This window comes from Balaenoptera physalus, assembly GCF_965194825.1.
Source record: "Balaenoptera physalus genome assembly, chromosome: 7".
In the NCBI taxonomy this organism is placed as follows: Eukaryota; Metazoa; Chordata; class Mammalia; order Artiodactyla; family Balaenopteridae; genus Balaenoptera; species Balaenoptera physalus.
This window is the reverse complement of record NC_138886.1, coordinates 6,012,438-6,031,888: the sequence shown is the minus strand read 5'-3', so window position 1 is coordinate 6,031,888 and position 19,451 is coordinate 6,012,438. Positions and strand designations below refer to the sequence as shown.

At 55.1% G+C, this 19,451-nt stretch overlaps 1 protein-coding gene across 1 annotated transcript in view; it reads left to right on the top strand.

Moving 5' to 3' along the window:
* Positions 1-19,451, top strand: part of HMCN2 (hemicentin 2) — a 154,508-nt gene that overhangs the window by 52,342 nt on the left and 82,715 nt on the right. The window contains exons 18-24 of the mRNA XM_082468057.1: positions 268-395; positions 2,345-2,489; positions 5,622-5,734; positions 5,859-6,018; positions 7,072-7,237; positions 16,518-16,645; positions 18,826-19,080. Coding sequence (XP_082324183.1) covers positions 268-395; positions 2,345-2,489; positions 5,622-5,734; positions 5,859-6,018; positions 7,072-7,237; positions 16,518-16,645; positions 18,826-19,080 — 1,095 coding nt within the window. The remainder of the gene's footprint in view (positions 1-267; positions 396-2,344; positions 2,490-5,621; positions 5,735-5,858; positions 6,019-7,071; positions 7,238-16,517; positions 16,646-18,825; positions 19,081-19,451) is intronic.

Genomic DNA, 19,451 nt, shown 5'->3' with positions numbered 1-19,451 from the left:
ACACCAGGTACCCCCAGAGACACCCCCCCATGACTGACCATCCTTTGGACAGGTGTGTCCACAGCCAGGTTCTCCAGGAGGAGCATCTGGACCCCTACTTCCTGGGCAGTGTGCCCCAAGAAGTGCGCCCTTTGACCCTTTAGGGTCCCCAGTCCTGATGCTTCCCCTGGTTCCCTGGGGAGGAGACAGTGGGGAGTGGGGCCCTCTGTCCCCCGGACGTCCACCCACAGGAGTCTCGTGTACCCACACTGTCTCCTCTCCCTATAGCGCCTCCGCAGGTCGCCAGCAGCGCCCCCACCGTCCGGGTGCTGGAGACGCAGCCCGTGTCCCTGCCCTGCATCATCCTGGCTGGGAGGCCCCGCCCCGAGAGGCGCTGGCTCAAGGCCGGCCAGCCCGTGAGTGCAGGGCCCCTCTGGGTGCAGGGGAGGAGCGCACTGTCACGTTCACACCTCGGTCTCTGCTTTGCGGTTCCCCTGTTTTGGAACATCCTCTTCCTTCCTGCTTCTTTCCAGAACCTTCTCTGATAACGCACTGATAGCATCCTTCACCCTCTAGAGTCCTTGGCCGGAGGAGCTTGTGCATCATTAGTGCTGTGGGCGGGGGCACAGACGCAATGCATTCGTCACCCCCGTTCGGATGATTCCAGGGCAGAGACGTGACCCGAGCGGCTGAACATCTGCCCCGGCTGCCTGGCACACTTCTGGGTGCACAGGGGCTGCTTTGTCCGTTCCCATCCATTTGGTTTTCTTTATTTCCCTCTATTTCCTTTCTGCCATTCACTCCTTCTTTGCCTCTCCCTTTTCCTCCATCCTTCTGGCCTATCCTCAGACATCTCGCGGTCCTTGTGCCCTGGAAGCTATAAAAGAGGTGCCCTCGCCCCAGCAGACAGCAGACGCTGGACACCCAGAGAGGCAGTGACTCTGTGACCAGATGGCTGCCCTGGTCCCGGCCCCGTTGTTCCAGTGTCTGATGCAGTGCAGACAGGGTCCAGCTCCCGGAGCAGGGAGGCTTTGCCGAGGCTGCTCGAGTGGGTGACTCCTCCCACAGCCGGTGTAATTAGATGTGACCCCGAGGAGGACCCTGCCTGGGCGCGTAGGCTGGGGCGGTGAGGAGCCTTCCTCAGTAGAATCCGATGGGCATGCGGGGAGGGGTGGCCCTGGGCCTCGTGCACACCAGGATAGGCAGTGGCTCTAGACGCAGAGCTTGTTTAGTTCAGCGGGGATGCTGGGTGGACCTGCGCCCGCCCAGCTGCCGAGTGCGAGGAGCAGAGCCCCCCTCAGGCTCACTCAGCCTGAAAGGAGCCTCGCCCGGAACCGGGTGCAGAATGTGCAATCTGGTCACGGGACAGGGACACAGACAGGGGGGCTGAAAGCGGGCTCAGGCCCGGTGGAAGCGGGCTCGGGCCCCTCACCAACGATGGACTGGCTGGACATCTTTTTTTTTTTTTTTTAATAAATTTATTTATTTATTTTTGGCTGCGTTAGGTCTTCGTTGCTGCTCACGGGCTTTCTCTAGTTGCGGCGAGCGGGGGCTACTCTTCGTTGCGGTGCGCGGGCTTCTCATGTTGCAGAGCACGGGCTCTAGGCGCGTGGGCTTCAGTAGTTGTGGCACGCGGGCTCAGTAGTTGTGGCGCACGGGCTTAGTTGCTCCGCGGCATGTGGGATCTTCCCAGACCAGGGCTCGAACCCATATCCCCTGCATTGGCAGGCGGATTCGTAATCACTGCGCCACAGGGAAGCCCCTGGACATCTTTATAGAGGTTGCCCCAGGCCCCATTCCGGACCAGCGCCACCTGCCCCACCCCAGTCCTGATGGGGACAGACCTGGGCAGCCGCCAGGAGTTGCTTCCTCTGCTTCTCTCTCTGGGACAACACCTGATGCGGCCACACCTCTGCTCCGCTCTGCACGGCTCTTTTCTCTCCCCACAGAGGGGCTGTCCCTCCTCTCTGTGGCCTCGGTGTGGAAGGGCCTTGGAGCTTCAGCCCCGACTCAGTAAAGGCTCTGGCTCCAACCCTGCACTCCTGGGAGAGGCTCCCATCAGCCCCCTTGGGTCAGGTGTCTTGCCCTGGACCAGTTGGCCCTGGGAGAGTGGGGTCAGCGGGGGGCCGGGGGTCAGGCCCACCTGGCCCTGAGGGTCTGTGTGTGTGGGGGGGTGGATGAATATCAGGGAAGGGGTAGGAGCATCAAGCCCCCCCAGATTCCCCCACCCTCTCCAAACCCCTGGCCTCTCTGTCCAGGCTGCTCCCTGCTGGCCTGGTGGGCCGTGAGGTTTCTGGAGTGCTGTCTCTTGGCTGGCTCTGAGCGGGGCCCCCGGCCCAAGCTGGTGCTTCCTCGCCCTCACCAGCTCCCACCGGGCAGCCAGCACTCCGTCCGAGCGGATGGCAGCCTCCACCTTGACCAGGCGCTGTTGGAGGACGCAGGGAGGTACACCTGTTTGGTCAGCAACTCGGCCGGCTCTCAGCACAGGGACGTGGAGCTGGTTGTCCAGGGTGAGTCCTGGGGTGGTGGGGGACACGATGCGATGGGGGAAGGCCCCCGGGGGGAGCTTGATCTTGAACATCTTCGTTTAGACAAATTGCACAAATAGTACGTATTCACTGTAGGAAATTTAGAGATTGGACAAACCACCTCCCCCCCAAAAAAACCCCCAAAAAACCCAAAAACAAAACCAAACAAACAAAAAGAAACCTCCCTTAATACCAGTAGCTAAGAAGAACCAGAATAATTTTACATTTTGGTGTGTATCTTTCATACTTTATACACACATGAGTTTGCACATGTACATATACACACACTGTATATATATATATAATATATATACACATTATATATATTCTTTAGATATGTTGTATATAAATCATTTTTGCATGATATATATCCTTTATATAAATTAGGTATATATCCTTTGTGTACACATACATAGAAATATTTAGAAACCAACTGGAACCAGGTAATATTTCTGTCTTGCAACCTGAGTGTTTCTTGTGACAATATTTTATGACTCTTTTCTGTCAGTAATACTCAGAAGCAGTGGTTTAAGACCGCACGTCCCCTGTTTGGATGAGCCAGGAGTACCTAACCTGTCCCCTCGTGTCCTGTTTCTCACCAGCGTGAACACCTGGGGATAAACATCCTCATGCCCCACCGTTGCCCATGTGACCAATTCTTTCCCTAGGATAAACTATTGTTGTGGAATTGAGTTCTGACTCACAGAGATTGCACAGTTTTAGGGCTTTTCGTGTATTTTGCGCAATTACTTCCCCACCCACAGCGTTGGAGAGTCCCTGTTTCCCTTCACCCACCCAGCCGGGTACCACCGTTCTTTTTAACGTAAAACAAGAAGTTTAAACTAAGTCTGGTTATGTTTTGTCATTTACCGCATATGTTAATATCCTCTTTTTGTTTGTTTGTTTCACTTGCTTTATTAAAACCCCGAGGGATGAGCGGGACGAACTCATCATTCCCCATTTTGTAGAGGAAAACTGAGGTTCAGAAGGAGGCTGGGTTTAGAAACCAGCTGTCCTGTCTCCTCATAATTCCAATTAATAAGAGTGATCAAAGGTTGGGCATGTGTCATGTGCCGGACCTCTGAGAGGCTGTGTGCAGGTTTCACCTAATTTTCCTCGCTGCTCCAAGAGGTGGGTTTAAAAGACTCCACGCTTCTTTGAAATTAAGGAAGCTGAGGTTCCGAGATGGAGGTAACTCACGAAGTCACAGGATCAGCAAAGGCTGCCTCTGTAGAAAGCCTCACCCCCTAACTTCCCACCCTGCCGCACAGCCTTGTCTGTGCGGTGGCGATCAAGCCCGTCTCTCTTGGCTAATTTCATTTCCATTCAACAAATGCTAATCGACTTGCTGGCTTTGGCCACCTGGGAAAATCCAGAAGGGCATTTCCCGCCCTAAAGTAACTGAGTGTTACCGTCAGAGCCCTTGGCTTCTGACTTTCACTCCTGGTTCTGATTTTTCCATGCCCGTTTCCCCCTCCCCTGCTGCTCTTGGAGACATCCCCCCCCTCCCGCCCTGTTTTAATGCCTGCAGATCTGGATGGTGCCCAGGACGGATTTTGCACTTGTTTTCAAGTTCACTGTGTCCTGTGAACACTATTTTCTGCTGTTTCTCATCCGTCCATCCCCAGAGAGTGAGCAGGGAATTAGGGTTAATTTAGCTTTTTAGCTGATCAAGGAATACGGGTACCAAAAGATTAAGTGGTTTATCCAAAGTCCCACAGTTAAGAAACGGCACAGCTGGTTCCTAAACACAGGCTGCCCTATGTGGGGGGCATGAATTTACAACAGTGGTGGCTGTCTTCTTCTGTTAAAATTGTTTTCTTTTTTTTTAAATCATGATAAAATAGGGACTTCCCTGGCAGTCCAGTGGTTAAGACTCTGTGCTTCCACTGCAGGGGGCACGGGTTCGATCCCTGGTCGGGGAACTAAGGTCCCATGTGCCACGTGGCACGGCCAAAAAATAAAAAAATTTTAAAAATCATGATAAAATATACATAATATAAAACTTACCATTTTAACCATTTTAAAGCCTACAGTTTAGTGGCATAAATTAAGTGGCATAAGTGGCATTCACATTGTTGTGCCACCAGGTTCGTTTGCCCAATGCACGGCAAGCCAAAAGGCTTGCAGTGGAGAAAGGATGTATTCACAAGGCAGCCAAGCAAGGAGACAGGAGAACAAGCCTCAGGTCCACCTCCCCAAAGGCCAGGGGCTTGGAATATTTATGGGATAAGGAAGCAGGGTGGTCTTAGGCATGGGGAAGGGTGATTGCAGGTAGGGAAAAGGTGAGGTAGTCAGTGTCCTGTGCAGGTGTATCTGGGTTACATGCTTCTTCATGGGATGCATGTTCAAAAATGGAGGCGCCTAGCATGATCTGACGGGGTTTTTGGCCCTCTGGTGTCAAAAGGTCATTCACCAGATACCTGTGCAGGCCCAGTTTTAGGGTCCGTGGTCCCAACCAGTCTTAGCTGGCTTGAGCTCAAACTAGACACAGCTGACTCCAAGTTCCTGGAAAACAACTCAGACAAACATCTTATTGTTTAGGCTACATGAAGCTTGGAGGGTCTGCAATTTGCAACAAAACAATTAAGCGAGCTTGCTCAGTGAAGGCGGGCTCAAGCAGAGGGGTTTTTAGCAAGCTGTAAGACAAGCCAAGAATTTCTGTTAACACAGTTTCAGGATGGGTTTTTTTAACCGTATGGGTTACAGTTTCACAACCATCACCACCATCCATCTGCAGAACTTTTTCACCTTCCCAAACTGAAACTCTGTACCCACCAATTCCCCATTTCCCCCTCCCCTAGCCACTGGCCAGCACCATTCTGCTTCCTGTCTCTATGAATTTGCCTGTTCTAGGTATCTCGTGTAAGTGGAATCATACAGTATTTGTCCTTCTGTGTCTGGCTTATTTCACTTAGCATAATATTTTCAAGGTTCCTCCATGGTGTAACACGTATCACATGTTTATTCCTTTTTAAGGCTGGAAAATATTCCATATGTACACATCACATTCTGTTTATCCATCACCCTCTGTTCGGATTGTTTCCACCTTTTGGCTGTTGTGAATAATGCTGCTATGAACTTCGGTTTATGAAATTGGTTTGTTTTTAAAAGTGCCACCTAGAATCCAGCCCACTGCCACCCACCATATCACCAATGAAGGCGTTCCAGCCTCTCTCCCCTGTGTAGCCTCAGGAGTGCCCACCCCTACCGTCACCTGGACCAAGGTAGGTGAAGCCTGTTACCATAAAGGTAACCAGAGAGGTAGGCCCAGTGCATCATGGGGAGAGGAATGATGCAAATCGCTGTGGGGTGTGGGCTCTGCTGATGTCACCTGTGACTCTACCACAGGAAACCAATGCCCTGGCCTCCAGGGATCCCCACTACAATGTGAGCAAGGATGGTACCCTGGTCATCGCCCGGCCATCTGCCCAGGATGCAGGGGCCTATGTCTGCACAGCCACCAACGCCGTGGGCTTCTCCAGCCAGGAGATGCAGCTTTCTGTCAACAGTGAGTGATGGCCGCCCCTGTCCTGGGAGAGGGGCTTGGCAGGCTTCGAGGCAGGGGCATGGACAATTTGACCTCACCTGCATCTTCCTTGCATCTCGTCAACCCTGCCTCTAGATTCCTCACGTCTGAAGGGCATGTACACCAAAGCTGTCCTCCAGAGCACTGTCCCCCGTAGTGTGGGCAGGCTCTAAGAGTGGTTCCAACTCAGCCCTTTGTCACCGGATTGGGGGGAAAGCGTCACATTAACAAGCCTTGGAAAGACACAAGGCCCTACACTGGACCCCCTCCCATCTTGGCAGCCCCTTCGCCCACCTTTCTCCCCAGCTCTTTGTGCCCAGACCTTTTGGCCTCCTTTCAATTTCTTAAATGATCCATCCTGCCTCAGGGCCTTTGCATGTGCAGTTCCTTCTGTTGGAATGCCCTTTCCTTACCTGGTCCAGCCTACTTCTCCCGTCAGTCAGATCTCAGTTATCTCTGATCTCTGAGGCTGAGTCAAATCACCTTGCTGTGAACTCTCTGGAATGACCCTTTCTTAGTGCCCGTCACAACTGTGATTAAATAATTAACTGTGTGTTGAACTGTTTGGAACCAGTGTTTCCCTGGGGCCCTTGGCACAGAGGGAAACTGGGCATCATCTGATGGTTAATCCCATTTATTCCTGAGAATAAATGGGATAATCAAGGGCGAGAAGGGAGAGAGAGGAGAGGGAGGACAGAACCTGCCAGAATGTCCCCAGGGAAGGGAAGCAGGATGGAGAGAAGCAAGAGGAGGACACTGGGGCAGGAGGGACCATGTCAGGGTCATCAAAGCAAGACAAGCTTCCAGCGGGAGGATGGGGTAGACAGGTAGGGTGGGGTATGACTGGGGGAAACCATGGGATCTGAGCCCACCCTGAAACCTACACTCTGCCATTATAATAGAGCCCACCCACCTTCTGCATCTCTGGGGTAGCAGTACCACCTGAGCTTCCTGGGGGAGCCGCGCTGGGCCCCTCTGGGCCGCAACCCCTGGCTTCCTGCTCTGCTCACACTTCCTGCATGATTCTCCCAACAGCCAAGCCCAGGATCCTTGTGAATGGGTCACGTGACGCAGACAAGCCTCTGAGGGTCACAGCCAAGGCCAGTGATGAGGTGACCCTGGACTGCGAGGCCCAGGGCTCTCCGCCCCCACTGGTCACCTGGGCCAAGGACTCCCTCCCTGTGCCACCCATCACCGACAGGTAACCCCAATCGCGGGGCCTTGGGTCTGGGGATGGACAGAGCTTGGGGTTTGAGGAAACTGACCTCCAGGTGCCCAGTGACCCGGCCAGTGTGTGGGACCCTGCGGACACCCCCAGGGGCATGCAGTCCGATGGCACACACAGCACTTTTGGCCACTGGCCTCTAAGGGAGCATGGAACGCCCTTCAGAGGGGGAAGGCCTCTGACATGACACGCACCCGGTGCTTCACGCACGGCCGAGGGGCGCCGCGTGCAGGATCGCCTTCAGTCTGCCCAGCAGAGCAGAACTGAGCGGAACTCAGTTTTCTGAGCGGAACTGAGGCTCAGCGAGGTAGGCTGAGCAGCTCGTGGTCACTTGGCTAGGAAAGAGTAACGCCACGGTCGAGACAGCCTCCTGAACGAGACACGTGCTCCGCCCTTGCCTGCTCCGCGGGCCAGGTGTCTGGCAGCCGGGATTTCAGGGATCCTGAGAGTGGGCGGAGAGGGAGGTGGCGGCTTGGGCATCCTTCAAAGCGTGGCTGTACCTCCCCAGGCAGGGGTGTCGGGCGGGGTGGTTCCAGACAAGAAGGCCTCAAACTCCTGGGACCCTTGACCCTCGAGGAGTGGGACTGTGGCGAGGGGGCAGCTCTGGCCGGTGACATCAGCCCTGGCGGGGCCTTTGAGAAGTTCCAGATGGAGGCGGTCTCGGAGCAGCCTGCTGTGCAAGCTCCCACTCCTGACCCCCACACATGGGTCTCTACCTCTCAGGACACCTGTTTGGTGCGCCCTCCCGTCCTTGAAGCCTGCACACCTGAACGCGGCTGGGGTCCTGGGGCTGGGCTGGCGCTGTGCTGCCCCCATCCGCGCGCCCTTTGGTGTCTCTGCAGCCCAGGTCATAGGTGAGGGTGGGAGTGGTCGTGTGGGGAGCCTGCATCTCTCCGCAGAAAGCCTGGTCCTGGCTCCTTGGCTGGGCAGCCGCCTGGCAGGTGCTTGTTTATTTATGGTTTGTTACTGAAATGGCACACCGCATTTCCCATTTGTTCACCCCTCCTTGTTGTGATGCGTTAATAGATCAGCCGGGAGCCATAAATCTGTGAGAGCTGCTTTTGCAATGCTGGAGTTTTGTTCTGTTCCTTCTCCCCTGGCCCCCTCCACTTCGTGCTGGCTTACGGCTTTCTCTTGAGATTTATGAGATTCCAGGAGTTCACCTACATGAGGTGGGAAAATATGCCTGGAGGGTGGGGCTGGGGTGAAGGGCTCAGACCCTGGAGTTCATCAGACCTGAGTGCAGATCCCGGCTGGTTCTGTATTAGTCGTGTGGCCTCAGGTGGCCACTGGTTCCTCTTGGACCGTTTCTCCATCTGTAAAGCGGACAAGGTTTAAACCCTGTTCTCGAGATACAGTGATGGATGTGCGATGCTTAGGACATTGTCAGTGGTGGAAAATCACTCCCTTTGATAGCATTTTCCTGCTGCTGCTGCTATAAACTAAAGCATCATTTCCAGCTTTCAAAAATTATCATCATCCTATCTGTTATTTAATTCTCACCAGCTTTTTTCAATGGAAAAGCTTTATTGAGATATAAATCACATGCTTTCCAATTCTGTGTTTTTTAGTAAATTCTGAGTTGTGCAACCATCACCACAATTAACTTTAGAACATTTCCAGCACCCTCCTCCACAAAAAAACCCCCACACTCACTGGCAGCCACTTCCCATCCCTGCCCGACCCCAGCCCAGCCCCCGGCAACCACTCATCTGCTTTCTGTCTTTGGATTGATCTCTTCGGGACATCTCATGTAAATGGAATCATGCGCTATGTGGCTTTTTGTGTCTGGCTGCTTTCACTTAGCATCATGTTTTTGAGGTTCTTGCATGTTGTAGCAGGTGTCAGGACTTTGGTCCTCTTTATGGCTGAATAATATTCCGTTGCCTGGGTAGAGCACCTTTTGTCGATTTATTCACCAGCTGATGGACACTTGCGCTGTTTCCACTTGCTGGCGATTGTGAATAACCTCATAGACCTTTGATTGTATTGACACTTCATTTGCGGGCTCTGGGTCCCTGTGGTTCTTTGGGCCTCGCTGTGGCATCTGACAACTTCCCCACGCAGAACAAAGCTCCCTTTTCTGCCAGACACACAGTTCCCCTTAGTCCCATAGCCATTCAGACAGAAGATGCAGATTTAAAAAAACCCATGGGAAACACACAGGGAGCAGTGGTGGTGCGGGGGTGGCTTTGCTGTCTGTCTGCTCCCCTTCCCCTCTACCTCCTCCACCTCTTCCTCTTCCTTCTCCGAGGGACCCCCAAGGCTCAGCTTCAAAGCTGCTGTTCTGGAAGCTTGAGAACTTATTCTGATGAGTCATGGGTATTTGTCTACCTCCAGATTCTGTGCTCCTTCTGCCTGGCTGAGCTGCGCCCTCTTCTGTGGTGGCCCCCTTCTCTGTCCTTGGATGGGGGAAGGCCTGAACCTATTCGGGTTGCCCGGGGCCTCTCTTTCCTGAACCTGTGCCAACCTTGGCCAAGGGCTGCGGTCAGGGTCACCAACAGACCTCCAGCGCTGGTACTTCTTCAAAGCTCGTTGGTAACTCTGGTGCAATCAGGGTTGAGAACCACAACGTGGCCGAGCCTCTGAGGCCTCCTGCATCTCTGTTTGGGCGGGGCGGGGCCCTCGTCTCCGGCTGGCCATCCTGGAGGTGGGTGGGGTGAGCGGCATTATGCCCAGTGCCTTGAGGGGGAAACAAGCCATGGGGTGTGGGGAACTGGGATCCTGATCTTCCCACTTCCCGGGCTGGGCCCTAACGTGCACACCCACACACCCACAGACACACATAGACATGCACAGACATATACAGACATGCACAGACACATATAGACATGAATACACATGGACAGGCACACAGACAGACACAGACAGACACAGACACACAGCCACGCAGACTGACACAAACACAGGTACAAACACACGTGGACATGCACACAGACACACCAGAGATGCAGACATGAGAACACGTGGACACACACATATCAGGCTTCTGGGCCAAGGTCGGGCAGGCCACTGCTCTTTCTGGAGATTCTAGAGAATATTCTGAACTCAGGGAGCCTTGACCTCCTGCGTCAGAAAGTCCTAATGGAAAGAAAACATAGTAGGAGCTTGAGTACCCATGAAACTCTAGACCACCCACCCACCCACCTGTGTCCACGACCCCTTCCAGTGTGTTCTTGTAGATGCTTCTAGAGAATTAAATTTAGTGCATCTTCCATTCCGCCCTTGTCATTGATATTTTTCCACATTTACCCATTTTCTAGATTCATCCTGGCCCACGTCATTGCTTTTCATTTAAAGGGCAAGATAACATTCCAGGGCGTTCAGCTCTCATCGTTGCTAAGCTCTTTCTCTGTTTGGGGCAGATGCTCCGTTGCCAGTTTTTGGCGGTAATAAATGGGGCTGTTGAAACATTTTTGCACAAATGCTTCTCTTTATCTCCTGGGTCATTTCCTTGGGGTATAGCCCTGAAAGCCAATGGCTGAGTCCAAGGCTGGGAATGGTTATCGGGTGCCTCTTACCCTGTGGGACTGCTGTTTGTGAAAAGACCATTTGAGTTGTGAATTCAGAATTGAAGTCCGCAGGATTTATTGAGCAGCTCATGTGCCCAGGACTGTGCCAAACTGTCTAGGAGAGAGAAGACATGGGCTCCGGCTATGTGTGACATCAGGTAGCAAAAGACCTAGGGTCCCATCCCGGCCTTGCCCCCAACTCTCTGAATGAACCTGAGCAAGACCCTTCCCCTCTGTGGGCCTCAGTCTTCCCGTCTGAGAAATGAAAGGGTTGGACAGGCGATGGTGGCCAGAGAAGTGCCTAGTGGCTCTGGTCCCATGATTCAGCCCAGGGATGCTGGGGCGAGGTGGTGTTGCTAGGCAACAGTGTTTGTTTGTGGTTCTGATGTGTAGCTGGGACAGCTGCGAGTGCTCCTGGCTTCAGCACTGGCTCCCGGGGGCAGCCAGCCAGGGTCCCACACGGGGCCAAACCAGCCGCCTCCGGGGGAGGGGAGGGGACAGGGAGAGGATGGAGCCCCGAGGATGCCGCAGGGCAGTCGGCACGCCCACTGCCTCTTATGGCCCAGTGGAGAGGTGGCGGGCTGCAGCTGGGGTCTGATGACCCAGGAGAAAAGCTGCTTCCTCCTTGGAAGCCGGTGGCGTGTCATGGACTGCCCAGGGGCCCCTCGTGGGGTCTTTACCTTGGTGGATCTTCAGAGCTCATCTGATTCCTGGCCTGGTGGCTGGGTGACCATGGACAGCGGGACTTCATCTCTCTGGGGCTCTGCAAAAGGGGTGATGAGAGTAGGATCTGCCTGCCTTGCAGGTTTGGCTGTTGAGAGTTTCAAGTGACGGTGTGCGCGGAAGTGCTTAGCTGTGCGGTGGCACGTAGGAAGCGCTCAAGTGTAGACAGGCGTCACCTGTTAGCATCTCTGGGTTTCTGTTGCACGGGCCCAGAGGACGTGTATTCTCCCCCTCGCTCATATATTGTGCTTGGCCCTTTCGTTGGTATCAGGCCCCTCTTCCTAAACTGCTCCAGCTTGGGGTTTCCGTTTGGGGCTTCCTTATAAGGGTCTACGGTGTGGGTCAGGGTCAGAGTGGCCACTGGTGGCTGAAGGTGCTGTCCAGGCTGACTGGTGCTGGTGGGGTGGGGCGGGGGGGGACAGGCAATCCCTGCTGCAGGCTCAGACCCCACCCTGGCCCAGCAGACAAGCGCCCAGCATGTATTTGCATGTGGTGGACGTCTGTTGAGCGCGGTTCGACTGCGTGCTGTGGGTGAGGGTCAGCCCCTGGTGGGCTCGGTTCTGCAGGGGGTGCTGTTCATTCATACGACAGCCTCCGCCCAGGAGGCTCTGCTCACACAGTGAGGTTGGACGGGCCCTTTAGAAACGGGGGCAGCAGGATGAGCGTGGGACACAGCAAGAGGGACTGGACGCAGGCCAACCACCCAGATTCTGAGCCGCCTGAGGGCGGGGAGCATGTCCTTCACCCCAGCGGCAGCCGGTCCACCTTGAACCCAGCGGCTCTTTGTCATACGAGTGAAGGAATGAATGTACGAGAAATTGGCTGACCTTGGCTCCATGGAACTCAGAGCAGGGGAAGTGTAACCTGCCTGCACTCGTCAGGGAAGGGTTCATGGAGGAGCTAGAGGCTGTGCTGCCTTGAAGGGGGTCTGGGGGCAGGAGAGCAGCATCGAGACAGGGTGGGGTGTGGGAAACAGTGTGAGCGAAGGTGGGAAGAGGTGCGTGTGTGGACACGGACAGCTGGGATTTGCCATCAAATATTTATCGAGCACCTGTTGTGGGCCAGCACCTGTGCTAAGCGCTGGGAACATGGCAGGAACCACCTGGGCAACCTGGCCGCTCCCTTCACGGAGCCATCAGACAGCGACAGGTGATTACAGGTGTGTTAAATGCCTTAAAGCCTCCAGGAGTGTGTAAGTGAGAGCAGGGGTCCAGCAGGGGCAGTTTCCCTGAGCCACAGAGGAGCTGGAGAGGGGACCCCAAGCTGGGTTGCAGCGACGGTGTGGCCTGGGATTTGCACTTTCTATCAGATGCCCTTTGGTCTCTCCAGGTGGATACATCCCCCTTGGAGCTCATAGGACCAGGGGGACACGGCAGGGTAGGTGGATCTCCCTCCCCGTCCCCCATCATCTGCATGGCTGTGTGATCCTCACAGCCGACACCGAAGCCTCGAGCGCAGTGGATGTCATAAACAGGAAATTCCCCTCGAACCTCTCCACGTTTTCATCTGGGCGCCACACGGAGCCATCTGGCTTCTCTCGCCTCGGCGGGAGGCTCCTGCTAATTATACCACAGGCACAGGCCACGCGGCAGCGTTCTCCCCGCTTCCTCCCACCTCCCCCCTGCCCCTGACACCCCTCCCGGGGCTGCAGCCCCCAAACCCCAAGGAGCCTTGGGAATGTGGAGAGAGAGCGCCCGGGGCGTGGGGCGGGGGCGGTGCAGAAGGGCTGCCCTGGAACCCCTAGACCTCTAGGTCCTGTTTGGTCCACCCCAGGCCCGATACCTTTTTCCTATATCTGGTCCGAGTGGGGTTTGCTCTGTGCCAGGTCTGGGCTAGGTTCTGGGGATACAAAGGCAAATAAGATGGCTGGGGATGTGTCCTCTTAGGGCCCGCAGGTGACAGGTGGTCACAAGCCGGTGCGGTGAGGGTTGTGATGGGGAGGGCTCTGCAGGCCTCAGCTTGACCATTTATAAGATGGAATTTCCATTCTTTCCATTTCCTCCTTTGTGGTATAGCGAGCAGCCTTGCCTTTCTAGGAAATGACCTGGGGGTCATCATGAGAAAGACAAGATGCCTACATTTATTGTTGAGAATTGTTTCCACTTTTGGAAGTTTCTTTCATTATTTTTTTTTATCCCAGAAGCTCCCACTTCCTATCCTTTTAAGGGCTTGGTGAGGGAGGAAGCAACTTCTCTAAAGTTCTTAGAAGAACTAGAAGGCAACCTCTGAGATAAAGGAGTCTAAGATAAAGAGCAGCCTTTACAAATATGAAGAAATTGGAGTTCAGAGACGTCGTCTGCCCTGCCTGGGCTTGCTCAGCATGTCTATAGCAGAATTGGACCTCAGATCCAGAACTCTGGTGCTCAGCCTAGACCTCTTTTTGCAGACCCATGCGTCCCTGCTTGGCTAGTCGAGGTTTGCAGCAAAGTCCCCTGAAGGAACCGTGTCCCTGCACCAAGTGTGACTCAGTGTGTATGTTTCAGCCTCAAACTGATTTGGCTCGTGTTTGGTGGATGTCAACGTTATTTAACTTAAAACAAAAAACTGTGGGTGAGAAAAGCCAAGCCAGGGGAGGGGAGCCACACAGGGGAAATGTTTACTTGTCACTGAGACAAAAAAGCATCTGTGTTGTGTTTTTTCCTTTTTTCTTCCACTTTGGAAGATTAAGGGACCTACTTAGGGCTGCCCAGCTGATTGGGGGCTGGGGGACGAAACACCAGACATGTTGAGGGGGGCGTGGTTTTTACTAGCAGCAGGGCTGTTTATCGAGCACTTACTATGTCCCAGGGACCATGGGCTTTGTGTGCATCATGTCACTCCATACGTGCCGTCTCCTGTGATCCCAGGTGAGGACACCGAGGCTCAGGGAGACGGAGTCCTTGGCCCAAGGTCAGCCTTCAAGAGGCCGAATGGTGGTGGATGCGGGGGCCACTTGCTGTCCAAGCCCTGTTCCCATCTGCTCCGCCGGGCTGCTTCTCAGGGCAGGGCCACTTCCCTGTGTCCTGGGGCAGTGCTCCCAAGGGGTGGTCCCCTCTGAGAACCTTGGTAAAACCCCGATTCCAGCCTTCCCCCACAGATCAGAGTCTCTGGGTGGGTCCTGGGAATCTGTATGTTTCATATATAGCTGGAAGATTCTGATAAGAAGCCCTGCTCTACAAGGGGGAATGATGGACTCTACCTGTGAGAGCTGATGGTGTGTGAGGCTGTGGTGCACGAGTCCTGCTCCTGTGCGTGGGGACACGTACATCAGTGTGCAGAGAACTCTGGTGGTGAAAGAAAGAAAGAACAAATGTAGGAAAGAAGAGAGGGAGGGAGGAAAGAAAAACCTAAATGTTTAAATGCCCACCAAAAGGAGAACAAATTAATCCAATTGTGGTACGATCACACAACAGGCTACTATACAACAGTGAAAAATGAATGAATTAGACCCACACACGTACACGTGATGCCATTTATATAAGAGTTTTAAACGATGCAAAACTGCATTGCGTATTGTTATGGATGCACTGTCGTCACCATGACAACAGCTGACCTTTGTTGAATACGCCTCTGTTCCAGGCACTGTGCTGTGAATTAGGTCTTTCAGTACTCTGGACAACCCTATGAGGGATAAGTACCACTGTTGTCTCTTTTTTCCAAAAGGAGACAACTGAGGCACAGAAAGGTTAAGTGACTTGCCCAGCCTCACACAGCAAGCACATGGCAGAATAGGGTCGGACCTAGTTGTCCCAGCCCAGTGCCTGGGCTCTAGAGACCACTGCCTGGTGTGTCATTCACAACTGTCCTCAGAGGACTTGCCCCAGGTGCCTGCTGGTTGCTCAGGGCAAACTGGACAAAGGGTTTGCTGGGTAGGGGGATTACAAGCCCACTTTACAGATGGGGAGACAGAAGACCAGCAGGGAAAAGCTAGTCACCCGTGGTTGTCCAGAGAGTCAATTGCCAGCAATATTGAGCTGCATGTCCAGCACTTGGCTTGCACCGGCTTGGGAGATGGGGGCTATTGTCATCCCCGTTTGGCAGAGGAGGAATCTGAGATTCAGCAGAGAGGGGAGTGGAGACCAGGACTGGAGCCCAGCTGTACCCTGATGAGCATAGGCGGGGGAGGGGCTGGCCCTTGGAGGTTACCACCCCCACTCCCCGCCCCCGTGCCAGCTGCTTGCACTTGGGGCCCTGCTGTGGCCAGTGGCCGCAGCTGCCCACCCAGTTCTATGGGGGCAGGGGCTGCACAGAGCCAGCACATGAGGGCTGGTGACATCATATCTGCAGGGGTCCCCTGGGGTCCAGCCCAGCTGTAGGAGCCTGGCTGGGGGTCCCAGATCCCTGTGGGATGGGGGCCAGGTGACTTCAGCAAGGTGGGCCAAGTTGGGGAACACAGCGATGGGGGACCTCTGCAGCTTCCTCCTGAGGGCCCAATACAGCGCCGGACAACAGGACACTGAAAAGCCCTGGATTCAGAGCCTGGCCAGACCTGGCACTTAGATGCAGAGGGTCTCTGGGCTGCAACTTCTCCCTGGAAGCCGTGGGGGGCGGGGGGCCCTCCAAATGAGGCCTCATCCCCCTTCTCAGGGCAGGGTCGAGGAACGGTAGGCATGTACATTAGAGGAGGGGGAGTTATTGGCGACTAGGTACCAGGCCCTGGGCTGAGCCCACGTGGAATCTGTTCACCAGCCTCAGCCACAGAACTTCTTAATATGCCCATTTTACAGATGAGGAAATGGAGGCTCCGAGAGGTGAAGGGACTTGCTTCACCCAGCTGTGAAGGGTTCAAAGTTAAACCCAGCCAGCGGACTCCTAGCCTAGTGCTCTTTGTCTGTTACGCAAGTTGGAGGGGACCTGGCTTTGGCCTGGTGGTTTGGGGGAAGTGGAGGCAGGGCAGGGGGAGGAGTGAAGGGTGGGTGGCGGACACTGCCTCAGTCCTGGCAGGCTTCCTGGAGGAGGCAGCTGGTTCAAGTTGGGTCTTGAGGCCTTTCCAGCAGAGGTGGGGTCGGTTGGGGTCTTACCAGTGCCCCTCACTCCCACAGGCATCGCCTCCTCCCATCGGGCTCCCTGCATCTGGCCCAGGCCCAGGTGAGTGACAGCGGCCTCTACGAATGCACAGCCAGTAACCCTGCGGGTTCCGCTGCTTGGTACTACATCCTCAGGGTGCAAGGTAAGGCCCTGGCTGGCAGCCTCTGTGTCACACCGCTCCCCCAAACCCCCATCTTTCTTAGGCCTCCCGTGCCCCTCCCCCATCTCCACGCCAGGCTCTGTCACCTCTTCATGGCCCTCCAGTGTTTCTTCTATCAACTCTATTTCCTGTCTTTTTCAAGCCTTATCTCTCCTTCTCCTCACCCCCCTTCTTCCCCTCTCCTGCACCCCTTGGTTGAGCCCGGAGAGGCTGTTCAGAGGCCCCCTGAGAGCAGAGGGCAGGGCCCTGTGGCGGTGGGGACTTGGGCGTTGGGAGGGGGACCCACGGAGGGGGTTCTGGTTCCTGGCTCGGGTGGGGGCCCAGGACTGCGTGTTCACCTGGGTGTCCAGGTTGCATTCACAGAAGTCACCCAGTGGAGTCACTCCACCAAAGAGGCGGGGACCTTGTCATCTGCAGGAGCGCGGGGATGAGTTGTCTGAGACAGGGGTCCTCTGACTGCAGCCCTCAGCCACTACTGACCTACGTGCCGTTTTCATGTGGCCCACGAGTGAAGAATGATGTCTACATTTTTAAATGATTGGGGGAAAAAAGACAAATAATGTGACATATGAAAATTATATGGAATTCAGGTTTCAGTGTCCATAAATACAAACTTTATTGGAGTGCCACCACACGCGTTCAGTTACGTAGCGTCTGTGGCTGCTTTCACGCCGTCATGGCAGAGTTGAGTAGTTGAGACAGAGACCATCTGGTCTGCAAAGCCTTTTCAGAAAAAGCCCTTTCCAGAAAAAGCCAACCCCTGATCTAAGCTGACTCCCCATTTTACAGGTGGACAGGCTGAGGTTCAGAGAGGGAGGGGCTCAAAGCTTCGCTATGAGTTTGCATGAGCGTGGGAGAGAAACAGAGAAGCAGGAAGCAGGGCGATGAGCAGGGCCTCAGAGTTGGCAGAGCTGGGTTTGAATGCTGACTCTGCCACGGACTGGCTGTGTGACCTTAGGCCAGCTGCTTGGCTTCTCTGAGCCTTGGATTCTTCTTCTATAGAGTGGAGGCAATAATGCCTATCCCATAGTTGTCAGAAAGGGTATCGATGACATCAGGCACTCAGCACGGTGGAAACTGCTGTTGTTTTTAGCAAGTGTTTTTAGGGGGGTGGCGGGCAGGGCATGTACACCCTCATGCTCCTGGACAGCAAGGCTCTGGGCTCCGGGTGGGGGAGCTGATCTCTGCCCAGGGGCCAGCTTCCATAGATGGTCTTATCTTCGGGCTCCTACTCTGAAGCTGGGAAGGGAGTGGGTGTCCTCAGCTTCCCCCGAGGGCCCAGGACACTTGTCCTCGTCTTCGAGAATTCTCCTGGGCTCAGCCTTGGGGCCGGTCCAGCTCCTATGAGCTGACGCAGTGGGTGGCTCTGGTCAAGTCACACAACCTTTCTGAGCCTCAGTTTCTTCATCTGCAAAATGGACATAGCATCACCCACCCCGTAGGAGGGACCAACTGGGATGGAGGATGGGAAAGTTGCTTGAAAAACACAAATGCGGAAGAAACAATACCCACTATCCTCCCCAAGCCAGGAAAGGGAAAGAGCGAGCTGGGAACCCTGAGAGTGAGTCGAGCCGCAATGTTTTTGGCCCCACTGTGGAGCAGTCTCCATGCTGGCTGCTCTAGTGCTGCATCTCATTTCATCCCAGGGCTTCTTTGCGAGGAGGGGAAACCCAGGCTCCAGCCAGTGCGGGGTCCTGTGGCCGAGAGGGGCAGGGCTGGGATTTGAACCTCCCCTTCTGTGCATGCTGCCCCCTGGGCTGAGTCAGTCCCGCCGCCCCCTGGGCCTCAATGTCCCCATCCGGCACTGAGCTGGTGTTTCCCAGCTGGTGGTTCTCAAATGGTGCTGGGTGCAAGCCTGGGGGTAGGGATGGGGGTGGGGGCTGGGGAGGGGTGGGGTGGGGAGTAAGCTGAGCATGGAGGAGCGATTCTTTGATGGCAACACGTGTGTTCAAGGGAAAGACTGATTCTACTCTTGCGGGGGGGGGGTCCACACGGGATGTCCTACTGTCAGTCGCCCCCCACAATGACGATTTCTGCTGGTTGGCGACGTCCAGGGGTGTGGGGAGCCCTGCAGCAGGCCGGGCCCTCTCTGTAAGTCTAGGCTCTGTGACTCCCTCCACCCGGGGCCCCTGCCTTGACACCCCTCCCCGTGGCCCTGTCAGTGCCCCCCCAGGTGCAGCAGGGCCCGCGGGTCCTGAAGGCACTGGTGGGAGAGGCTCTGGACCTGAACTGCGTGGCCGAGGGCAACCCGGAGCCCCAGCTGACCTGGTCCAAGGATGGGGTGGCCCTGCGGGGCGGGGGGCCCGAGGGCTCCATCCACTTCATGGCCATCCGAACCTCGGACTCTGGGACGTACCGCTGTGAGGCCTCCAGCAGCGCTGGGCTGGATGCGTGGGAGCTGGAGCTCAGGGTGCTGGGTGAGTCTCCCCCGAACCCCCAGAGCTCACCTCCCCACTCCTTCCCCAGCAGCAGCCTGGGCTTCTGAGCTGCTGGACCCCTTCCTTCCTCCCAGCCCCCGAAGCCGTGTCGGGCCGCTTTCACCAGCCCTGGGGGGGGCTCCGTCCTCGGGGTGGGGTGCAGGCGCCGTGAGGTGGTGATTGAAGAGCAGCGGGCCAGCTTCTCCCACTTCCCAGCTGCACAACCATCGGCCAGTCATTTACACTCTCTGACCCTGTAACATGGGTCCAGTAACATGTGAGGGGTCAGTGAGAGAATGTGTGTGAAGTGCCTGGTGCATAGAAAGTTCTGGATCCCTGGTGCTAGCATTTTCACTATGATGAATTTGAAA